General features: G+C 42.6%; 1 protein-coding gene across 13 annotated transcripts in view; it reads left to right on the forward strand.

Moving 5' to 3' along the window:
- Nucleotides 1-14,562, forward strand: part of grin1a (glutamate receptor, ionotropic, N-methyl D-aspartate 1a) — a 43,904-nt gene extending 29,342 nt beyond the window's left edge. For 4 of the 13 annotated variants that reach the window (XM_055019401.1, XM_055019403.1, XM_035950272.2 and 1 more), the window contains 11 exons: nt 1,450-1,568; nt 1,935-2,047; nt 2,544-2,692; nt 2,804-2,961; nt 3,526-3,687; nt 4,003-4,112; nt 4,480-4,625; nt 4,881-4,931; nt 8,889-8,915; nt 9,606-9,716; nt 12,796-14,562. In XM_055019401.1, coding sequence (XP_054875376.1) covers nt 1,450-1,568; nt 1,935-2,047; nt 2,544-2,692; nt 2,804-2,961; nt 3,526-3,687; nt 4,003-4,112; nt 4,480-4,625; nt 4,881-4,931; nt 8,889-8,915; nt 9,606-9,716; nt 12,796-12,864 — 1,215 coding nt within the window. In that variant the 3' untranslated portion in view covers nt 12,865-14,562. The remainder of the gene's footprint in view (nt 1-1,449; nt 1,569-1,934; nt 2,048-2,543; nt 2,693-2,803; nt 2,962-3,525; nt 3,688-4,002; nt 4,113-4,479; nt 4,626-4,880; nt 4,932-8,888; nt 8,916-9,605; nt 9,717-12,795) is intronic. The other 9 variants (XM_055019404.1, XM_055019405.1, XM_055019407.1 and 6 more) reach the window with 5 other exon arrangements.
- Nucleotides 14,563-20,934: the final 6,372 nt, after the last annotated feature.

Raw genomic sequence — 20,934 nt, forward strand, 5'->3', positions numbered from 1 at the left:
GTTCTATAGTATGTTTGAAAAGCTGCTTGCTGTGGCTTCAGACATAACTACAGTCTTCTGCAACACCATTTGGCCTGGTCAAAACTCTGCTTCAAGATTTCTGGAGTTACTTTTTGACTCGACAGAATTCCAGTAATATATATCGACAGCACATTTTGACAAGTTCAGACTTAATTTAAGATATTTAAAATGCACAGTAGTCAGTGCTTATAAGAAGTGTTAACCACCTGGAGGTTTTCAGTTTTTATTGCTTGTCATCAATGAATCATGGTCAATTGAATTTGGCATTTATGACAAGAATTTACAGAAAGACTATCTCATGTCAAAGTGACCAAACACTGCACATCAACACAAACACACCATCCCCACTGTCAAGCATGGTGGTGGCATCATCATTATTATTATGCTTCTCGGCAACATAATATATATATTGAAAAGAAATAATAAGGGAAACCTTCCAAGGAAATACTTTCTATAAGCAGTGTAGTTATCTTGAATTTGGGCAAAATCAGGATATCTTAAAGTTGAATTATGACCAGTCAGAAGATGATAAAATGATATAAGTGAGGTCATTTGTCCTCGGAAGATTGTCTGAGATGACAGTTGTAGATAGGACGATGACATTTTGAATAGCTGTTCTTTTTGAAAAAGAATAATTGAATTATTATCTGCAATACATATTCAATCTTGCTATTAAATGTTAGAGTGGCTTGCTTTATGTTTTAGGATGCTGTCTCATTTTACATTATGTAGAACCAAAAGATATCACGGGTCAATGACAATATGACAAACTCTTCTGTTCTTGCTCTTTAGACCTTCAGCAGGTAAAGTGGTGCCTCTGCAGTGACTAACAGGAATTCAGATTAGCTATTAAATAAATACATTTGGTTCATCATTCCTCTGAAAATGGGAGCTAATTTTGTATGCAGAAATGATATATAATGTGACCTTTCTTAAAAGGATCATTACAGTACTTTCAGCCCTCACATTTACGCTCTTTTAATGCAAATGATATATACAGTACACCACATCTGGCCATTAGTGGAAATGTGATCTACAGATCCAGTTATCCATTAACTTCCGTTCATTTCTAAAGGAAAATAACTTACAACACCTTTGTGTCAGTCAGCACTTGCCCCAAACATCTTTCACTGACAAAAATAAGCGCCATCTTTGATAAGTCACACATCTAAAACCAGTTTTAAGAGACTGGTTTCTGCTTCTTAACCTATATCGATAGAAAAAAGATAAAAAGTTGTGCCTGGAATATACAGACAAAAAATGAATAAATCAAACTGTCTCTGCATGTAGCAAAACTTTGGTTGAAACATTAAGGGTTTGGAAAAAGACTGGTAGTTTCTTTGGTGTTTGTCCATAATATTCGATATCATGATAATCTAAAGTTGTGAACGATCATTCGATGACCTCCTGCGATGTGTGTGTTTCCAGGAAATCCCTCGCAGTACACTGGACTCATTTATGCAGCCGTTCCAAAGCACGCTGTGGCTGTTGGTGGGTCTTTCGGTGCATGTGGTGGCGGTGATGCTTTACCTACTAGACCGGTTCAGGTACAAAGGGGGACCTGTTTGTGAATGTGTGTGTCCATATGTGTGTCTATTGCATACGTGCATTCACGACTGAATCGCTGTGTGTTACGTGTGCGTGAACATGCAGCGCTGAGCTCTGCAGATCTTCCCTCGGTGTGGACGACAAGGCAGACAGAGGTGAAGATTGGCTCCAGTCATCCCACCGCTCTGTCGTTGCGTTGCAGTCTTTAGCCAGTTTCCTTTTTCAGGAGTTTCTTTGTCTTGCTTCGCTCACTCATGTTCAGTTCCCCTCTCTGCCTGGGGCCGCCAGGGTTTTCCCTCCCTACAAGTGCTTGGCGATTTCTCACTTTTGTCTTCTGCAACCCTCCCAATTTCTTCCCCTTGTAGCCCATTTGGAAGATTTAAAGTAAATAGTGAAGAAGAAGAAGAAGACGCCCTCACCTTATCATCTGCTATGTGGTTCTCCTGGGGAGTGTTGCTGAACTCTGGTATTGGAGAAGGTGAGACAGAAAACCAATCAGTACATGTTCTGTTGCTGCATTCTAGTCTTTAAACTGTGTTTTTACTGTAAAATGACAAAAATCAAAAACATCTGTGGCCGCAAGTGTTGCCTCACTGTCTTGTTCTTCTTTGAGGATGACAAATTATTGGCTTTCAAATCGCATTTCTGCAGACAGGCTTTGGTGGAGTTTGTCTTTTAACAGTTTATCCATGTTGCCTTTGCTTGACTCATTTGTCTTCAGTGTTTTCTTTTCATGTTGGTTATTTCAGTGGGTCGTATATTTATTTGTCATTCTAAGTTTGCATTATATGAGTTTATTTCAGATTTATTCCAACGTGCTAAACCATGTTGTTGGGAGCAGGAGTTATAGCAGAAGTACCAGTGCTGAGGTGTTGCTTAACAGGAAAGACTGTCTTCAGGGTCTCGACAAGACTAATCCTATTGGAAATGGAAAGTTACTGAGCTGAAACTCAAGACTTGAACTCACCACGCAGGTGCGCCGCGCAGCTTCTCAGCGAGAATCCTCGGTATGGTGTGGGCTGGATTTGCCATGATCATTGTGGCTTCCTATACTGCTAACCTGGCTGCCTTCCTGGTGCTGGACCGGCCTGAGGAGCGCATCACCGGCATTAATGACCCAAGGGTGGGTGAAACGAAGACCGCGTTACTACAAAACATCTATATACATATGTACAGATACATATGAAATGAAGGCACGTCAATGTTTGTGCCTTGTCCCTGTTTGTTCATGCAGCTGCGAAACCCATCGGACAAGTTTATCTACGCCACGGTGAAGCAGAGCTCCGTGGACATCTACTTCCGGCGGCAGGTGGAGCTTAGCACCATGTACCGCCACATGGAGAAGCACAACTATGAGAGTGCCGCCGAGGCCATCCAGGCCGTGCGTGACAAGTGAGTCTCGGCCAGGCCGGGCCGACCAGAGCACATGGCGGCCGGCTGTTCGACCCATCAGGCACGCAGATGAGGGCCAGTACAGTTAGCTGTGGGGGAAGGGACATGGACCTCCGGACCAGGTGGAAGTGGCAGGACTTACTGCGACTCTTCCTCTGATTCAGGCCCATCGCCCAGCCGAGATAGCTGTCGAGGGACAGCGGCAGGTGTGGACGTGTCAACAGCACTGACACCAGTGTGAGGTTGAGCTAACACTGAGTCGAAGAGCACCCTTTTTCAGGTTGTACCAAGACGAACATCTTTGAGATTGGGGGAATCCAATGGGGGACGCGCCCTCACCCATCTGGCATTGGATTTCATTTGGGCCATAAGCAGCGGTAGAGATTTGCTGGTAAACGCTGAATGACACACACGATATGGTGTGCGAGAGAGAGCGGGGTGGGAGCCGTAAATGTGTATGTAAATCATTGTACTGTTGCACCGTAACCCCCTCCTTCCCCCTTCCTCCTCCTCCTCCTCCTCCTCCCTCCTTCCTCCTCCTCCCCCCTCCCCCCTCCCCCACAGCAAGCTGCATGCTTTCATCTGGGACTCTGCGGTGCTGGAGTTTGAAGCCTCGCAGAAGTGCGACCTGGTGACCACGGGAGAGCTGTTTTTCCGTTCGGGCTTTGGCATAGGCATGCGCAAGGACAGCCCCTGGAAACAGAATGTGTCCCTGGCCATTCTCAGGTCTGTCCCAGCCGAAGCTGCATTACTCGTATGACTTTTTTTTTTCTTTGTTTCTTATCGATATGATTTCATGGTCACGTATTGACCATTTACAGCCATCCAATACATTGCCTTATGTCGCATCTCTCTCTGTATCTCCCCTCTCCTGCCCTGTTTGTCTGTTTGTCTTTGTCAAGTTTATGCTTGTTTGTCAGTGCACTTGTCTGTGTGTTTCACTTGTGTTGCTATGTGGGAGTGAGCGGCTCAAATATCCAGTCTGTAGTGGCATTTATTAACTTTGTTACCTCTCTCCCCACCACCCCTGACCCCCTGCAGTTCTCATGAGAACGGCTTCATGGAAGACCTAGATAAAACCTGGGTGAGATACCAGGAGTGTGACTCACGGAGCAATGCCCCAGCCACACTCACCTTTGAAAACATGGCAGGTATGGTCCTTGTGGCGTAGAGAAAGCGTTAAAAGTGATTGGACAAAAACTGCAGTGGTAAGGTACTGTAGACCTTTTTTGTCCAATACCTTTAAAAAAAAAATCGTTGTTCTAGTGTAAGCGTGGGTGCTCTGTGGAAATGTGCCGTACAGTATCTTGTGCTGTGACTTTGTGCGGTTGTGGTCTTCTCTTAATATTGTGTGGTTTGCAGCCGCCGTCTGGAGCTGGTTGAGAAAAGGCGAGGCGACCACTGAGCATGACAGGCTGACCACGCATTCATGCTCAGTGGGAGCGGCGGAGTTGTAGACCGACAGCTTACATATTTCCGTCTCTGTTCTTTTTCTGTTCTTCTGTCCACCCCCTACAGGTGTCTTCATGCTGGTGGCTGGAGGCATTGCAGCAGGGATCTTCCTCATCTTCATCGAAATCGCCTATAAGCGCCATAAAGACGCCCGCAGGAAGCAGATGCAGCTGGCCTTTGCGGCCGTCAATGTCTGGAGGAAGAACTTGCAGGTAGGAACAATCCCCTGTGTTTGGGGGTGGAAGGGCCCAAACTGGGGTCCAAGAGAGCCAGCAAAGCCTCCTTCTCATGCAGGTCGATTTCTGTCTTTCAGCCCATCTAGAAGCCTTTTATTTTCAGCCAGATCACACGCGAGAAACTGTGATCTCTGATGCCTTCATACATGCAATGTAAGGCATCCCGAGTGGCCGCCCTGTAGGTCTTTAACAGAGGCCGACTGTACTCGTATCTCTTGTGTCTACCTGCAGGAGAGTAAGGAAGCTTCTGGAAGTCAAGCGGTGGCTGGAACTCCCTCATTAGTATGTAGCAGAGCCATTTCCACCCCCATGTCACCTCTCGCTGTTAGAGAAGATAATTAGCCTGGTGACCCTCCAACATGACGGATATCCAAGTTTAAAACTTCACCACCCACGTCCATGGCATGAACTAGTGGTTCTAAGCTGCTGTTGTGGCGCTGTATGCTTCATGAGGTCATATGATGCGTAAAAAGAAACAGAAACCCGACTAGAAGCATTATAAAGACAGTCATAACAACGATTACTGTGCAGTTGATGCACGTTGATTGCGCCACCATTGATTTCCATCAGTCTGGCGGCAAAACTAACAGCAGCTAGGAGCTAAAAATACAACTAGAGCATAAAGAGCAAAATCAATGCCCTGGCACAGTCACACACAGCAGTGACCCTCCCAGTATATCTGCACAATGTGTCCACTTTATCCAACATAATGCAGAAATAAGAGTGTAAAACATGCATGCCAGAAGCTTCAAGTGACCCTTTCTGACTGAACAGGCTTCAATTTTAAAGGTCAGTTCACCCAAATTTTAAAGGAAATGCACATGTTTGCTCCAGTGGTATCTCATTTTTGCAACTTTGCAATGGAGGTGGAAGGAATTTGGCATTTTCGCAGCGAGATACCTCGAAGGATTTGAGTGAACTTACCCTGCGAGCTTGAATCAAGGGATTAGCTCTTCTGCTCAGCCACTGAAGAACATGATTTGCCCCTGTACCTCAATGCAATCAATGTGGCTGTGAAGCGTTGGAGCACCCCTCCTCCTCCTCCTCCTCCTACATCCCCACAAAACTTCACTCACTCCCTGATTGGATGGCTTGGAGGTAAAGGGTTTCCACACTTGATGGCCAATCACGCTGTGAGTGTGTAATGTGGCCCTGGCAGCCTGTCTGCTGTGTAAAGCCTTGAAGCGAGTGTTTCGGCCCTGCTGAAATGTGACAGCAGGGCTGGAGGAAGGTACAGTATGATGATCACAAGTGCCTGTCAGCAAATCAATGTCCTTCTGAGCGTGTCCACCGTCTAACTGTAACTGTCGTGTGTGTCCTCATATGGATGTCTGTGTTCTCTAGGCGCATACAGCAGGCAAATGCATGCAGGGGGGCGTCACTAAGAAAGGAGAGGGACACGCTAAACTGCCCCCAGACCGGTGTAATTTAGATCCATGTCAGCGATGATTACTTTGATTGCTCTGTGCCGCTGAACAAAGACAGCTCATGCATGCTCATCTTTGACGTCACCGTGAGCCCCGGGGCTAAAATAACGGACACAAACATGATCTTCACTGCCCCGACTATAACCGATATAATGGCGTCTCATGCAAATCGCGCTGAGGGCGCCGCAAGAAGTCGCGCTAATCCAATCTGTTCTGCGCGAACATTACTCGGGATCTTACTCATACTCTTTGGCTTCACTGATTTGATTACTCACCGTGATTTAATTTTCACAAATTCAAAATGACAACTGGGTTCATGTGGGACACACAGTCACCGCAGTATGTGGCCTCCTCCTTCCTTAGTACAGCAAGCACTGAAACCCGGACTTCCATTGTCGGCATCATTCTGACTGCTTGTCTGTGTGTTGAATGTAACTATGTGCTTATATATATAAATATATATAAACAGCCTCAGGTTGGTGTTTTTATGCAAAGCGCTGTTCAAAACTGTGCACTTACATACTTTAAAACAGATGTAACTTCAAAGAACGTGCACTTCTGACTAAATCTGTTTACCCTTCACTCTTTTTACGACATTATGTCTACATGCTGTTAACGCTCATAAGCCCTCTGTAACTATGTCCATTAACTGCAACACCACATGCCATTTAAATACCGTAAAAGTGCATGTTGTGTAAGAGTTGCATGCATAAGATAAGACAAGTTAGAAAGCCACAGAGATGTAGAGGTACTTAACTGCATTTGGGTATGATTTGTGCCCATTTTTAAAGTGATGTAAATCTTTATAATTTAAATTTCTAACTTAAACTTGACCAAATGCTTAATGCAACTGCCTGCACTCAGCATCAAATGGCAGCCAGTGATAATAGTGGAGAAACTGTTCTTTGCAGAGTTAGAGGAGACCAAATCAGAGCTAAAAGAAGAGTGAATATTGAAAATATGTCCTCAAGCATGAGTCTAAATGAATGCTGACGTTGCTTTTGTTGCTCTAAGCTGCTGGGTGACTCATCTAAATGGTGGTAATGTGTCAATTTGTATTCACAGCTTGTTTTTCCAGCCTTCAAGTTTCCAAAAATATGAGTTATTACTTATTTAAAATTCTAAAGCTGTGATCCTTCCAAAATGGTTTGTATTTAATTGAACTGTGTCAATTGAGAGGCAAGATTTTACATCTTAAAAAGTGTTGTCTTCATTACAGAAGCATAAATTTTGACCAAAGGTGTTCATCATGAAGTGTTCAGTTACACTTATTTCTTAGAAATGTCTGGAAATTGGTGAGAAATTAAAGAACTGTGCATTCCAGATACCAAAACATGAGCGTTCAAATCTTCTTAAAGGTGTGCAGAAATCAAAGACACTGCAGGAATATTTCAACTCATGCAGGCAACTGGTTTTTCTAACGTGTAAATTTACATTATAAAGGTTTACATCACTATTTGTTCAGATATTTGCTTCTGATTTCTTAGCATCTCTGGTGGCCATGCACACGTGCGTCTTTTAGCTTTTTCAAACAGCAGATGTTACTCAGAAGTGCACTTTCTGAACGAAAACTGAAAAGTGGTGTCAGTTTGGGACGAGAACAAAGTGTGAGAACCTCCTGCTGAGTGACGGTGGTGTTTAATGATGCCGGACTAACGGTGGGCCGCTGTACACGCCACGCTTCATCCGACGGTCCAGCATGTACCTGCATGGCCGGGACTGTGCACCAGCAGCGCCTCATCAGGGCTCGACTCCTGCAGCCTCACACGAGTCACAAAGTAAAGAAGGCTTAAAAGACGGGAGCTGAAGTCACGTGGGCATTGATTTTTCCTGAGAGCAACGCACATTTTACTAACATGAGATGTCATCTTCCAACAGGAACAACAACAACAACCCCCCAAAAAAGATTCTTTGCACTAAAAATCGAGCGAAACCGATCACTTCCTCCGCCAGCTCTCGTCTGCGCCTGCGCGAGAACAGTGCTGGTTGTCGGGGTGACGGTGGTAAACAAAAAAATATCCAAAAAATGTGCCCTGAAAGAGCCTAGTCATGTGACCTGATGAAAACGGATGTACTGCGGGGCCAGTGCTGGCCAGGATTGATTTGTCATGCTATTTGTTTTGTGTTATTTACTTCTTCTATGTTCTCCCCCCCCCCCCACCCCACCCCCCTTTTTAATTCCTTCCCTCCATCCATAAAACGTTTTGGCATGATGAAATTCACACCACACTGCCCCGCCCAGCCCACGGGCTTCCCTCTGCTGCTACTACTGCCATCCTCCATCTCTACTCTACTAACCTCCATCTTAGAGCTTCCTTTCTTTTTTCTTTATTTTCTAGAAGTAGCATCTTTTAGCCTCATCATGAAATGACGACAACTGCGAATCTTTCTTTTTCTTTTTGCACTTTAGTTCCAGTTAGATTATGATTTTGCTGCTCTGGTAGACAACCATTCCTTCTTTATTTTTATTTCCTCATCCTCCATCCCATTCCCTTGTGTGTGGGGTGAATTTCCATTATACCACTTTAAGGTATAATGACTTAAATGGGCTTCAACTTTACTGACTTTTGTCGCTGTTGTTTTCCCTCTTTGATATGCATTTTTAGTGGCATCCGAAACCGCAGCTTCTCAGACTTTTTTATACCTGCCTGGCTTTGGATGTGGATGTTTGCTTTGCTAGTTTTATTTTTTCTTTTTAAAAATATCTTGCCCTTTTTCGTTTTGGTTCCCTTGGCTTCTGCTTTAAGGATTAAAGTAATAACGATCAGGTGGATGGAAATTTATTTTATTTTTCTTTTCTCCCCCTATGCAGCCCTCTTCCTCTCTAGAGACTCAGGATGTAAGAATACCTTAATATGAGTTCTCTTTTTATTTATTTCTTGCACACAAACACCCAGTTTATTGTGCTGAGAGTAGCTGTGGGGCACTCTGATGGTATGAGGGAGGGATTGCAGCAATTCGGCTCGACACCTTTTGTAAAGGTAGCTTCTTTTCCTTTCCCTTTTTTTGGACAGAAATGTAGCTCGGAGATGCTTTGTAAAGTCACATTTTTAGTCCAACTGTGTGTTCAGACGAAGAAGTCGCAACTGTAAAGTGTGTGTTCAGGCGATAGCGAGCGACCAGCTGGGATGTTTTAGTCGTAGGTATCACGCCCACTGACATCTTTACTAGTCATCACTCATTCCAGTGCATTTTCTAGGGGCCGAGTGAATGTGTCAGCACATTTCTAGAGGATTATGTGCCATCTCGTGCCGTCCAAGTGCGACAGTGCTGCAGAAAAAGCTGTAGACGAATGCCCTCATATATCAGACTGAACAGACTATTTCCACGCTCACATCTAACAGGCTTTATCCCTTTCTTTCTCCCTCTTTTTTACATTTTCCAAATGCTGTAGTCGTTTTCACAAGGACCCTCAGAATATTTAGAGAACTAAAAAAAAACCAAAACAAGTAAGGTGGGGTGGTGAGCTGGGACGGTTATGACCCCAGCCAGAGGACGTGAATAATGTTTCTACATATATTTATTTTAGGATAGGAAAAGTGGTAGAGCAGAGCCCGACCCCAAAAAGAAAGCCTCTTTTAGGTCCATCAGTACCACCCTGGCCTCCAGCATCAAGAGACGTAGGTCCTCCAAAGACACGGTAAGGAGACGAAGAAGCAACATCTTCCCTTTGTTTGATCTTCAGTCTCTTTCCTCCTCTTCCTCCTCCTCTTCTGTCTCTGCTTCTTCATCCTTTTTTTTCCTCTTTCGCTGTCCTCTCTACCAACATCCACCCACATATCCGAACCACGACAGACTCCCATGTTTCACTCATTTCGCTCCTTCGGCCACGTGTCTGTCCGATCACCATCGATCCGCCATCACCATCTAGACTTTAATAGTTTCCTCTACAGCCCTGGAGGGCGTCAGTGCAGGATCTCAGGTCAGGTCAGCTGGGCTCTGAGTTTGGGAAGAAAGGGAGCATTGCAGGGTTTTATTTTATTTTTTTGGAGGACGATGGGTGGGGTTCGACCAAAGCAAGCAGTCTGCCAGTGGTGTTTTGTCTTGGGCTGCTCTTCCTCCCTGCCTCTGGTTTGGACGTGGATTCTGGCAATTGTACTTGGTGTTGTTGTGGTGTGTGTGCTGTACCTGAGCGGGTGTCTGTTGTGTATATTCGTGTTCACGTCCTGTCAGGTTTTTTTGACTGCCTGAAACCTTCGTATATCCATCGTTTCTTTGCATCGATCCTGCACCTCTTCCGTTTCAGCCGCTGTTGGTTTTTTGCTTATGGTTTGAGAAAGCATGCGCTGGTGTTCTGTCCTTTTTTTTCTTTTCTCCAAAAACCCATTTTCAAGGTTGATGGCGAGTCGTCCCGAGAAGAAAAAACTAACGTGTCAACACGTCTTATTTCAGGATCATGGATTTCTCTTAATCGATTTCCTTTTTCGCTTTGTCATATTTTCTTTGTCATAATTCTTGTTTAATTTCCAGTGTCCTTTGTGGTCTGAACTGTGCATGCCTCTTTCAGGGTATATTTCCAGGTGATGAAGAAAGTCTTCTTTTGTTGTGCTTTTAATTATTTGTTTCTCTCGGGCTACAAACTCTGTGAAGCCTTAGACTCTCACTGTGTAGCAAGCGTAATTAAAAGCCATTCTCTTTGCTTTTCTGAGCCGATTTCATGCAGTTTTAATAAATCCTTGCTTGACTCTTTTGTTTGCAGCACAATGAGAGTGTCAGGTTTTCTGCATTCCTTCACAGTTGAGTTGAAAAGCTCGTTGCGGTTGGGAGATTGTTCTACACAAGCTGGCAGCGCTCTGACAAAACCAGTGACCCGCAGTCATTTTGTGGCCAGCTGCTCCGCCAGACATGGTCGCTGACCAAATCTGGCTCTTACAAAGGAAATAACAGTAAAAAAGAAACAGCAGTAATCTCTGGAGATAGCACAGAAAACCCTTCACCAAGAGGCTTTTTGCACTAACATTGTGTTTTGACTGTGTTTCTCAGGGGAGATGTAGCCTTTGGCAGCTAAACGGGTCACAAAGAGAAAAAAAAAGAAAATCCTGTGTTTTTATTTGATTCTTTGTCTTTCTTTCTCTTGTGTTAACTTGTCTTTTTTTATTTGGTTTTTTTTTTCTTTTAATATGGACCTTTCCTCCTCTCCCCGGGCGGTTTCTCAATAGAATTGGTTTGAAGAGAAGACGAGGCTTCGGATGTTGGTTTGGGAGCCCTAAATACAAAAATGAAAGCCTCAAAGCGGAAACAGGATTTAGCAAAAAAAAAAAAAAAAAAAAAACAAGATGCTGTAATTGAAAAGACCTGCCATCCTCAGTCTTTGACCATTATTTTGATTTTATATAAATGTTCTTCTTTTATATTAATGGATATCAATGGACTTGAGTGTCAGTGTCCCTCACCCACATGCCACACTGCTCCTCTCTCCCTCTGCAAAGCATGCTGATAACTTCAACTGTCCTAGATGTGGTAGCCGTAGATGTAGGAGTTCCTCTGTGTAGCTGAAGGAAAACCACCGTAGCTCTGTTCAATAAGTAGCTTCTTATAGCCGTCACCTGTGGTTGTGATGTCAGTGAAAGTGTCTCTCTTTTGCTGGTCCACTTGACCCCGGTAGGGTGCGCTGTTAGCAGGCCCTCAAGGTACAAGACATGAGGAAACCCAAATGGGGGCTGTAAGCTATGTGATGATGCAACTCGCGGGTCAAGGGGATGAGGAACATCCACTCTGATTCCTGAAAATAAAATTTAAAAAAAAAAAAACAACAACAACTCTAAATAAAAAGTCAGTCTGGATGTTTCCCCATCTGTCAGCATGTTAGTTGCATCATAAAAAGCTTCCGAAGCTCATATGCTTGAATGTATCGGCTTAAAACGAGAGGACCTGAAAATGAGGCGGGTAAATTGTTCTGATGTGCTTTTCCTGCACGCAGTGAGGATTTTGATTGGCTGGATTATAAAAGACTCCACCAAATGTAATTGACTGTTTTTCTCATATTTTTGCTCATCAGCACAAACAGCAGCCTGATTTTAAAAAAATAAATAAATGAAAAAAGGCTTCCTGCTGTCAAACACTCAAGCAAAAAAAAAAAAAAAATCACTGTTGCCATAGAAACTGAGCACATGCATGGAATTGGGATCTCGTGTTTTCCCCCCTCTCAGCACCGTAGAAGCCTATAATTCAACGCACTCTGCTTTTTAAAAGAAAAAAAAAACAAGAAGCACAGAGAAGCTCGGACCGGACGTAAGAGTCCGACGACCCAACGGCACTTTGAAACCAGCCCCTCCATTAAAAAAAAAATAAAAATCATCTTCTCTTCTTCTGAGCTGCTAAAATCAGAGAAGCTGGCTGTCTGCATGCGAACAAAAGGAGTGCGGGGAGATAAATGAGCTGTAGGTGCTGTCCGAGGCAGACAGTTATCACCCCGCCATGCTGCTGAGGGCTGAGGAACATTCAAATCTGCTGTTGTGGAGACTCTCAGGGTCTTACGTTCGCTCCCAGTAGCCCACCTCAGGCCAAACCAAAACTTCAACAATTCAAATCGGCGTCGGCCTGAGGCGGGTTAGAGCGCCCTGATGCTTCTGCAGAAACATTTGTTCTTCGATTAAAGTGAATGTTTAGATCATTTTACTAACATTGCAACACAAAAGAAGAAGAAAACCTGCACTGTTTGCCCAGCAGTGACACCCTGTTGTGTATCTTCCCCCGTTTTTTTTGCTTCGCCCCTGCAGCAGTACCCACCCACTGACATCACGGGCCAACTCAACCTGTCCGACCCGTCTGTCAGCACCGTGGTGTAAAAACGACGGAGGGCGACGCCGACGTTCGCTCCCCGAGGAGAGAGGAAACGAGACGAGGGAGGAGGAGGAGGAAGGATTCCTCGTTCCCTTCGTCGCCGGAAGCCGAAGCGTTTTATTCGACCGCCTGCCGACGGAGCTTTTGAGGAAGAAGCGGCTGAAAAAGAAAACAAAAAAACACTGAACTTGCACCTTTTTATAAAGACAGGATAACCTGCTCTTAGATGTTCGTAGGGTCCCTGAGCATGCGCAGAAGAACCCGTCCGACTCGCATATACCACCTTTTCCTTCTGTATATTCTTAGCTAAGACTTATTTAACCTTGTTTTCGTCCTTTTACTCACAGAGATTTACTTCATGTTTGATGTTTTCCAGCTTTTAGGTTTAGTTTACAGTTTTTCGATGCATATCACTTCCGATTAGGGCCTAGAAGCCACAGCTATATCTAGTATTTCTTTACTACATATACTGCAATACAAGACGTACTGTAAGCTTCAATGGAGACGGAGTATTTTTAATAGGTGTGTTTTTATCTACACTTTAAGGGTTTTTAGAGATTTAATTCAATGGGGAAGCACTAATAAGATCTCGTCTGCCTGTGAAGACAAGGAAAGCATGTGTGAATAAGAGCTTTATGTATCTAAACGATGGTAATTATTGGTATTTTTAAAGGATGCAGCCGATTCTGTTCAACTTGTATCTTCCCCCAAAACTTTTAATTTTGCACTAATCTGAGACATGCACGTGTTTCTATTCCTAGTGACTTAGCTTTATTACTATTTATAGAGAGATGAGCAGGTGATAGAAATTACGCATCTATTTGCAGTTTAATTGCAGGTGGTTTTTTTTGTTTGTTTGTTTTGTTTTGTTAACGTTGAGCCATGTTTTGTGGGGACGCCCTCTTTCCTCCTCTCTCCCACCACGGCAGTCTTTCTCATTTCCAGTCTCAGCTAAAAAGGGGTTGCATCAAAGGGCCAGGTTTTTCACCCAACCAGCACTCGGTGTTTTTCATGCAAAACCTCCTCCGCCGTGGCCGGAGAGCTTTTGCACGAAGGAACCGGGAGTGGATTTAAAATCTTAGCTCGGCTTGCGGGCTTCAGCGCAAGTCTTGGTTAGATGCAAAAACAGGCCGTTTCCCGCTTTCTGGAGGTGAGAAACCAGCTGCTGTCAAGGTCGACCATCATGTCCTTCCTGGTGTTTCTGGCACTGCGTAGCACTTTATGCCGAGGGGGTCTCCTAAACGACTAATTCACTAAGAAATCACAAGATCAATCACTTTTTTTGTTTTTTATTTTTTTTTAATTTATTAGAGAAACGATCAATGATGCCACTGTTTGTTTTCGGACCAATAAGCTGCTTCTGATCACGTGTTCGTTCAGGCCTGTGCATGCTTCTGTTTTAATCGGTTCGTTCCTGGATGCGTGTCCTTGTACAGCTACTAACGTTGAATGAAATGTAAATAGTCTGGTTCCGTGTTAGGTGAGGATGACGAGGCTGCAGCTGAGAATGTCTTCTGCGATAATTACAAACACACTACAGTTGTGACACACAGGCATGCATCGCACAACACACACAAACACACACGTTAAACCCCTTAAGGGAGGATTCACGTGTTTTTCTTACCTTTTCTAGTGAAGATCTTGCATCGAACCATCTTGTTTATACAACTGTAAATAAAATATACTGACATTGCCAAGTCGAACCTACCCTGTGCTTTAATTTGTTTCTGGATTTGCAACTAACAGCTGCTTACATCATCGATGAATCCATTTTTGTTGTTGTTTTTATTAATAAATTGTATAGTTTTAACATTGGAGACGTGTAATTATCAAAGAAAGAGGAAAGGAAACATACAAAAAGGAAAATAATCCATTACATTATGCATCAAAGAAGAGTAAGACAGTAAAAAAAGTAAATTATAAGACCTTTTTTTAATCCAACAGTCTTCTTAAACAGGAGAATACATGGATTTTCTTTTTTTTTTTTTAAAACACAGTTTTTTAAATTACAGTAACAATAAACTTTGTGTATTGCTGCTCCAAAGCAATATTTTAAATTGTGGCAATGCAAAATACAAGAAACAGACAAATAAAAAAGGCCTAAATGAGGGGGGCTGAGATAACCCTGATATTTAAATAATGAGAAAATGATTTTCTTTTTCCACCTATGTACAGCAGTAGGTTGAGTATAGTTCATTCGTCAAAAGTTAAGCATTAATCCGGGTGATTTTTTTCCAACTTTCTATAGATATCACATAATTATTGGTTTCATTAATTACTTTGGCTACGACTATCATTTTGTGAAAATCTGATATATTAACAGCCATCATTAACACTAGAATTAAAGTGATTACAGCCTCCACTGGCTAAATTTTCGTATTAAAACTGATGCAAAAGGACACAAACGTGCAAACACAGCCAGTATTTAAAACTCTTCTTAACTACTAGCAGACAATAATGCCACTGGCTGATTTAAAATATGATAAATAAATAAACTGGAGACTAGAAAGAGCTGAAATGCGACTAAACACTGGACTTAGATTTTACTTAGTGGACAATACATTATATGGACAGAAACACAACTTAAATTGGATAATTCTATTGCTGTCTGTTTGTTGAATAGATATGAAGACACTATTTAAATATTTAAATATAGACCTACAATAAAGAATACTTTGATAATAATATATCTGGGACGTCTTTCTGAGTTTGCATGTTCTCCCTGTTCATACGTAGGTTTTCTCCATTTTCTCCAAAAACATTCTGAGGTTAACTGGTAACTCTAAACTGTCCGTAGGTGTGAATGTGAGTGTGATTGTTTGTCTCTATGTGTAGCCCAGTGACAGACTGTTACCTGTCCAGGTGAACTAGTGATAGACTGTTACCTGTCCAGGTGAACCAGTGATAGACTGTTACCTGTCCAGGTGAACCAGTGATAGACTGTTACCTGTCCAGGTGAACCAGTGATAGACTGTTACCTGTCCAGGTGAACCAGTGATAGACTGTTACCTGTCCAGGTGAACCAGTGATAGACTGTTACCTGTCCAGGTGAACCAGTGATAGACTGTTACCTGTCCAGGTGAACCAGTGATAGACTGTTACCTGTCCAGGTGAACCAGTGATAGACTGTTACCTGTCCAGGTGTCCACTGCCTTCCCCCTCAGTCAGCTGGGATAGACTCCAGCCCCCCCCCGACCCTGATGAGGATTAAGTGGCGTATAGATGATGGATGGATGTCTTTCTGTGAGACTGTTTCGGACTATACTGAATATTCCATGCCGTAATAAATAATGACTTAAAGACTAGAAGAAACAACTAAATGCATTTATGTAATGAAAAAGATAAGTGACAGCAAAACTCAATACTGTGTCATTTGCAATAACCTATAGTTCATTTCCAGTCGTTGATTTAACCCTTGAAAACGCAACTCTGTATGTAGAAATAACACATTAAACTCTGATTAGTCTGTTAACCATATAGACATGTTAACAAGGTAAGGAAAAAGAATCTTTTTTAGGTGTAATTTGATCGACTCTTCGGTCCAGATTCAAACATCTCTGCTGCATAGATTCCCATAAAAATCTACGCAGATATTCCCAATCCCAAGAGGACCAGCCTTGTGTTAGCTGCTAATTAGCCAGTGTTAGCATGCAAACACACTTAACTCTGATAGCGACCCTGGAAACACGACTTGCTGAACATGATAACACCATTACTGTGTGCATGTTTGACTCCAACAGCCTCCCTGTGGTGTTATTCCTCACGAACACAGCACCAACATGCTCTCTGTCACACTCACTGTATTCTCTAATTAAATCAAGTCTGTCGTCGTTAATTAAACCTCGGTTGTCATTGTTAATTAATGACAAAGGTTAAGAGGCTGGATAGTGTCAGGTGAGACATTTGTTCTGGTCCGTCGACCTTCGGTCCTGATATCAGCAGACGTCTGTCAGAGAGATGAATGTGAACCTGAGCGCTGATCTGTCCTCTGGAAGACAAATAGATCCAGTATGTGGGGTTTAGGAGCCTTTATTAGCAGAAATTAAATAGAAAAATATGTTTTCTTTGGGGTGTAATCACTTAAAACTGGAGATTATTGAGTTTTCGTTAGCTTAGAATGACTCCTTCATATCGACATATTGAGTTTCCACAATAATCACCACTGTATGTTTCAGAACAGACACCAAAAACTGAGAAATCTTTGCGTTTTTACAATGATTTGGCAGCAATAGGTTTTCCTATATGTCTGGAAAACAAGGTGTAGTTGCAGTTTGTAACTTGACCACTAGATGGCTCTAAATCCCGCACACTGGTCCTTTAAGTCCTGATCTGAACCCTCTGCTTTGAGGACACATTATGCTTTAAAGCTTCACGTACAGAAAGTCATGTTGTCTATTTTTAAATGCAAAGCAGGTTTTCATGAATTTTACATAGTTTTCTCCCAAACACAATGTTAAAAATGTCATGCTGCAGTGTCGTGTTACGGAATACATCAAGGAACAGCACAATATTGGTTGTTTTCCCATTAATATATCGTAAATAAACTGACAAATGTAATTAAAAATTACAGTGACAGCATAGCAATGGTTAGCATCTAAATGGAATCCAGCCAATATGCATTTATTATTATTTATTTCAGTGCTTTTCCTTATGTGAGATGTTTTTGGACTTGTTTCTTTGGCTCTTAAGGCAGTTATTTAAATCTCACAACACCAAAACACAAAACACAAAGACGTAGGTGCTGTTTCAAAGAAGACAGTTTGGTATGTCACAGACAATGCCAGTATATATTAACATATATGCATAGGAATGACACATTTTAAACTAGAAAAGCACTCAGAGACCACAGTACTCCACCAAGGCTGTTCATTCCCCCATATGGCATTGTCAGAAATGCAGCATTTTTTTTGTAGAAATGCAGCATTTGTTTATTACTTACTGATGCTCAGAAATCACAGCAACATAGAATATGGTCATTTAATATAGATGTATTCACAAAATGACCTTGTGCTGAGCACAGGTGTGTGTTATGCATGTGTATGTTATGTACGGATACCGAATGGCGTCACCTAAATATGTAATGGGCAGTGGGAATTGATGGGACCTGGAAACACCCCCACAATTTAATGAATTGTTACTTGTATCATTTCCAACAGATAAATCCCGATAAGTCCACAGCAGTGGATTTGTAGTAGGATCACAATCAGGTGATCGTCAGCAGGCAGCTGATGTAGTGTTCACTTGTTGTCATAGTTACAGTGACACTGTGCTGCTATCTTGCAGTGATGCAGAAATCTTTAACAAATCCATGGATCCAGACTATAAGCTGCATCACTGCAAAAATCTAATGAGATGGTCCTTGTGTCATTTCTGACCTTCCCTGGAAATTTTCATTTACATTCGTTTGTCCATTTTTGAGTAATGTTGCTAACAGACAGACAGACAGACAGACAGACAGACAGACAGACAGACAGACAGACACCAACTGTCATGAAACTCCACCGTGTTGCTTGGCAGATTAATAACAATGGTTCAGTTCCATCTAGCTGCTTCAGTTTTAGTGTCCAGAGTTTTTTCATTTTCCTATTGTGTGCTACCTTTTCTCCTCTGTCTATCATCTCTAAGGGTATCTTGATTCCTACAATATATTTCAAGTACAGAAGAGGCTTGTTGGAGGAGGTGTATACTCATAGAAATCTTTTCTGCACCATAATATATAAAAGACACGTGAAAAAAGCTGCAATCCAGACACCATGGAAACTGTACAGCACTATTTGTTAGAACAGACTCTCATGTGTTACACTTCTTTTAAACTGTAAATACAAAAACATTATGTACCTTCATTCATGTCACATTCTGCCATGTTATAAATTTAACTATAGTGAATCTATACTGTAAACTGTTACAAACACTGATCTGCTGATAAAACACGGTGGTGGACTCTAACTAAACAACGGACAGACGATGTAGCTTTGTGTCACATATCTTGTTTAATTGACGTCACTTTAAAAACAACAGCTCCGAGGTAAAGACGTCTCGTTTCGTTAGCAGCAGTGTAACTCTTCATTTCCTCCCACGCATCACTTGTAAGATTGGCTAAGATGTGAGAAAAGGAATCAAGAATGTACAAAAAGCAAGTATTGTCTTTATTCCTGAGACACCTGAACACAACAGATCCACTGGTAATGTTTTTATCAACACCTGTTTTTACTGTGACAAGTTAAACTCTCGGCTCTGGTTGTTCCTCTGCATGCTGCAGTTGTGAAGTTTGGAAAGTTGACAATAACAAAAAGTGCTCTTGCATTGTGGGGAATGTAGGATTTAGAGTTTTTGGAGCTTGGCATTGAATGAATGTAAGTTATTATGCAAATCCTGCTAGCAAGTTCACACTTGCTTGGTCGACTCTCACTCACATTAACATGACATACAATACCTGTTAAAAGTAGACAAGCAACTCTGTGAAAAAGTCACTGAAAAGCTAAAGTCAGGGGATACAAGAAAAAAGTCCATAAAAATCCCCTGGAGAACAATTCAAGCCATCATTAAGAAATGGAATTTGGCACATGTCAATCTACTGAAAGCAGGCTGACCTTAAAACTGAACAACTGTCAAGAAAAATACTAGAGAGAGAGGTAACCGGGACACCTACGACTCCTCTGAAGGAGTTACAAGCTAGTATTTGACACCACGCTTACAATTGTGATGCTGCTACCACCGTGCTTCACATCATGATGCTGCCACCACCATGCTTCACATCATGATGCTGCCACCACCATGCTTCACATCATGATGCTGCCACCACCATGCTTCTTGTCACAATGCTGCCACCATGTTTCACATCATGATGCTACCACCACCATGCCTTACATCATGATGCTACCACCACCATGCCTTACATCATGATGCTGCCACCACCATGCTTCACATCATGATGCTGCCACCACCTTGCTTTGAGTCATGATGTTGCCACCACCATGCTTCACATCATGATGCTACCACCACCATGCTTCTTGTCACAATGCTGCCACCATGTTTCACATCATGATGCTACCACCACCATGCCTTACATCATGATGCTACCACCACCATGCCTTACATCATGATGCTGCCACCACCATGTTTCACATCATGATGCTGCCACCACCATGCTTCACATCATGATGCTGCCACCACCATGCTTCACATCATGATGCTGCCACCACCATGCTTCACATCATGATGCTGCCACCACCTTGCTTTGAGTCATGATGTTGCCACCACCATGCTTCACTGTGTGGTTGATGTGTTTGTGACAATGTGCAGTATGTGGTGTCCCACAAACATAGCATCCAGTCTGATGGTCAAAATTTTATTCTCATCAGCCCAAAGAAGTTTTTTTTCCAGCTGACTCCAGATTCTCACACACTTCTTCTGGTTAACTCTAGCTGAGGTTTGATACGAGTTTTTGCAGCAGTATCTACCATTAAGCTCTGACTGTGAAGAAATAAGATATTTCCTTGCAGCTGTTAGCTGAAGACATCCCAGAATATCATGCAGGTTGCATCTGTCAACTGCAGTCACCTTAAATCAAGTTGTAGATCCTATAGGTCACCTCAGATGATCTTACTGTGAACCTGTGAGCATGGTCAGGCCTTCTCTGAGAAAGGCAGGCACTGCAGAAGAAGATACATGACAGAGACAAGTGCTGTAGGAAAAACATATGTCAGGAGATTAGATATGGTTTAGTTTACAGGCCTGAGCAGATAAGTTGTCACCATGTTAGATTATAATCTAAATCTGGCATTCCTCCCAAACCAATATATACTAAAGGTTGAAGAGAATCCTCAGAATCGATGCTGGCAGTGCTCACATGAATGTGCTGCTTTGTCCTATCATTTGTCCTGTATTCAGTAAACCTCATTCTCACCCTAAGCCATGTGAGTCTACAGAGTGTCTCTGTGTCTGCCTCCTCATCCTCTCTCTGTTCCAGCTCAGTGTGGATTTTATATCTAGTCAGTCCCTCCTTTATTGCAGCTGCTGCTTCACTGTGTTAGTGAACATGGTTGGGTCAAATATAATCAGTTACTGAATACAAT

The sequence above is a fragment of the Amphiprion ocellaris genome, chromosome 17, assembly GCF_022539595.1.
Source record: "Amphiprion ocellaris isolate individual 3 ecotype Okinawa chromosome 17, ASM2253959v1, whole genome shotgun sequence".
Lineage (NCBI taxonomy): Eukaryota > Metazoa > Chordata > Actinopteri > Pomacentridae > Amphiprion > Amphiprion ocellaris.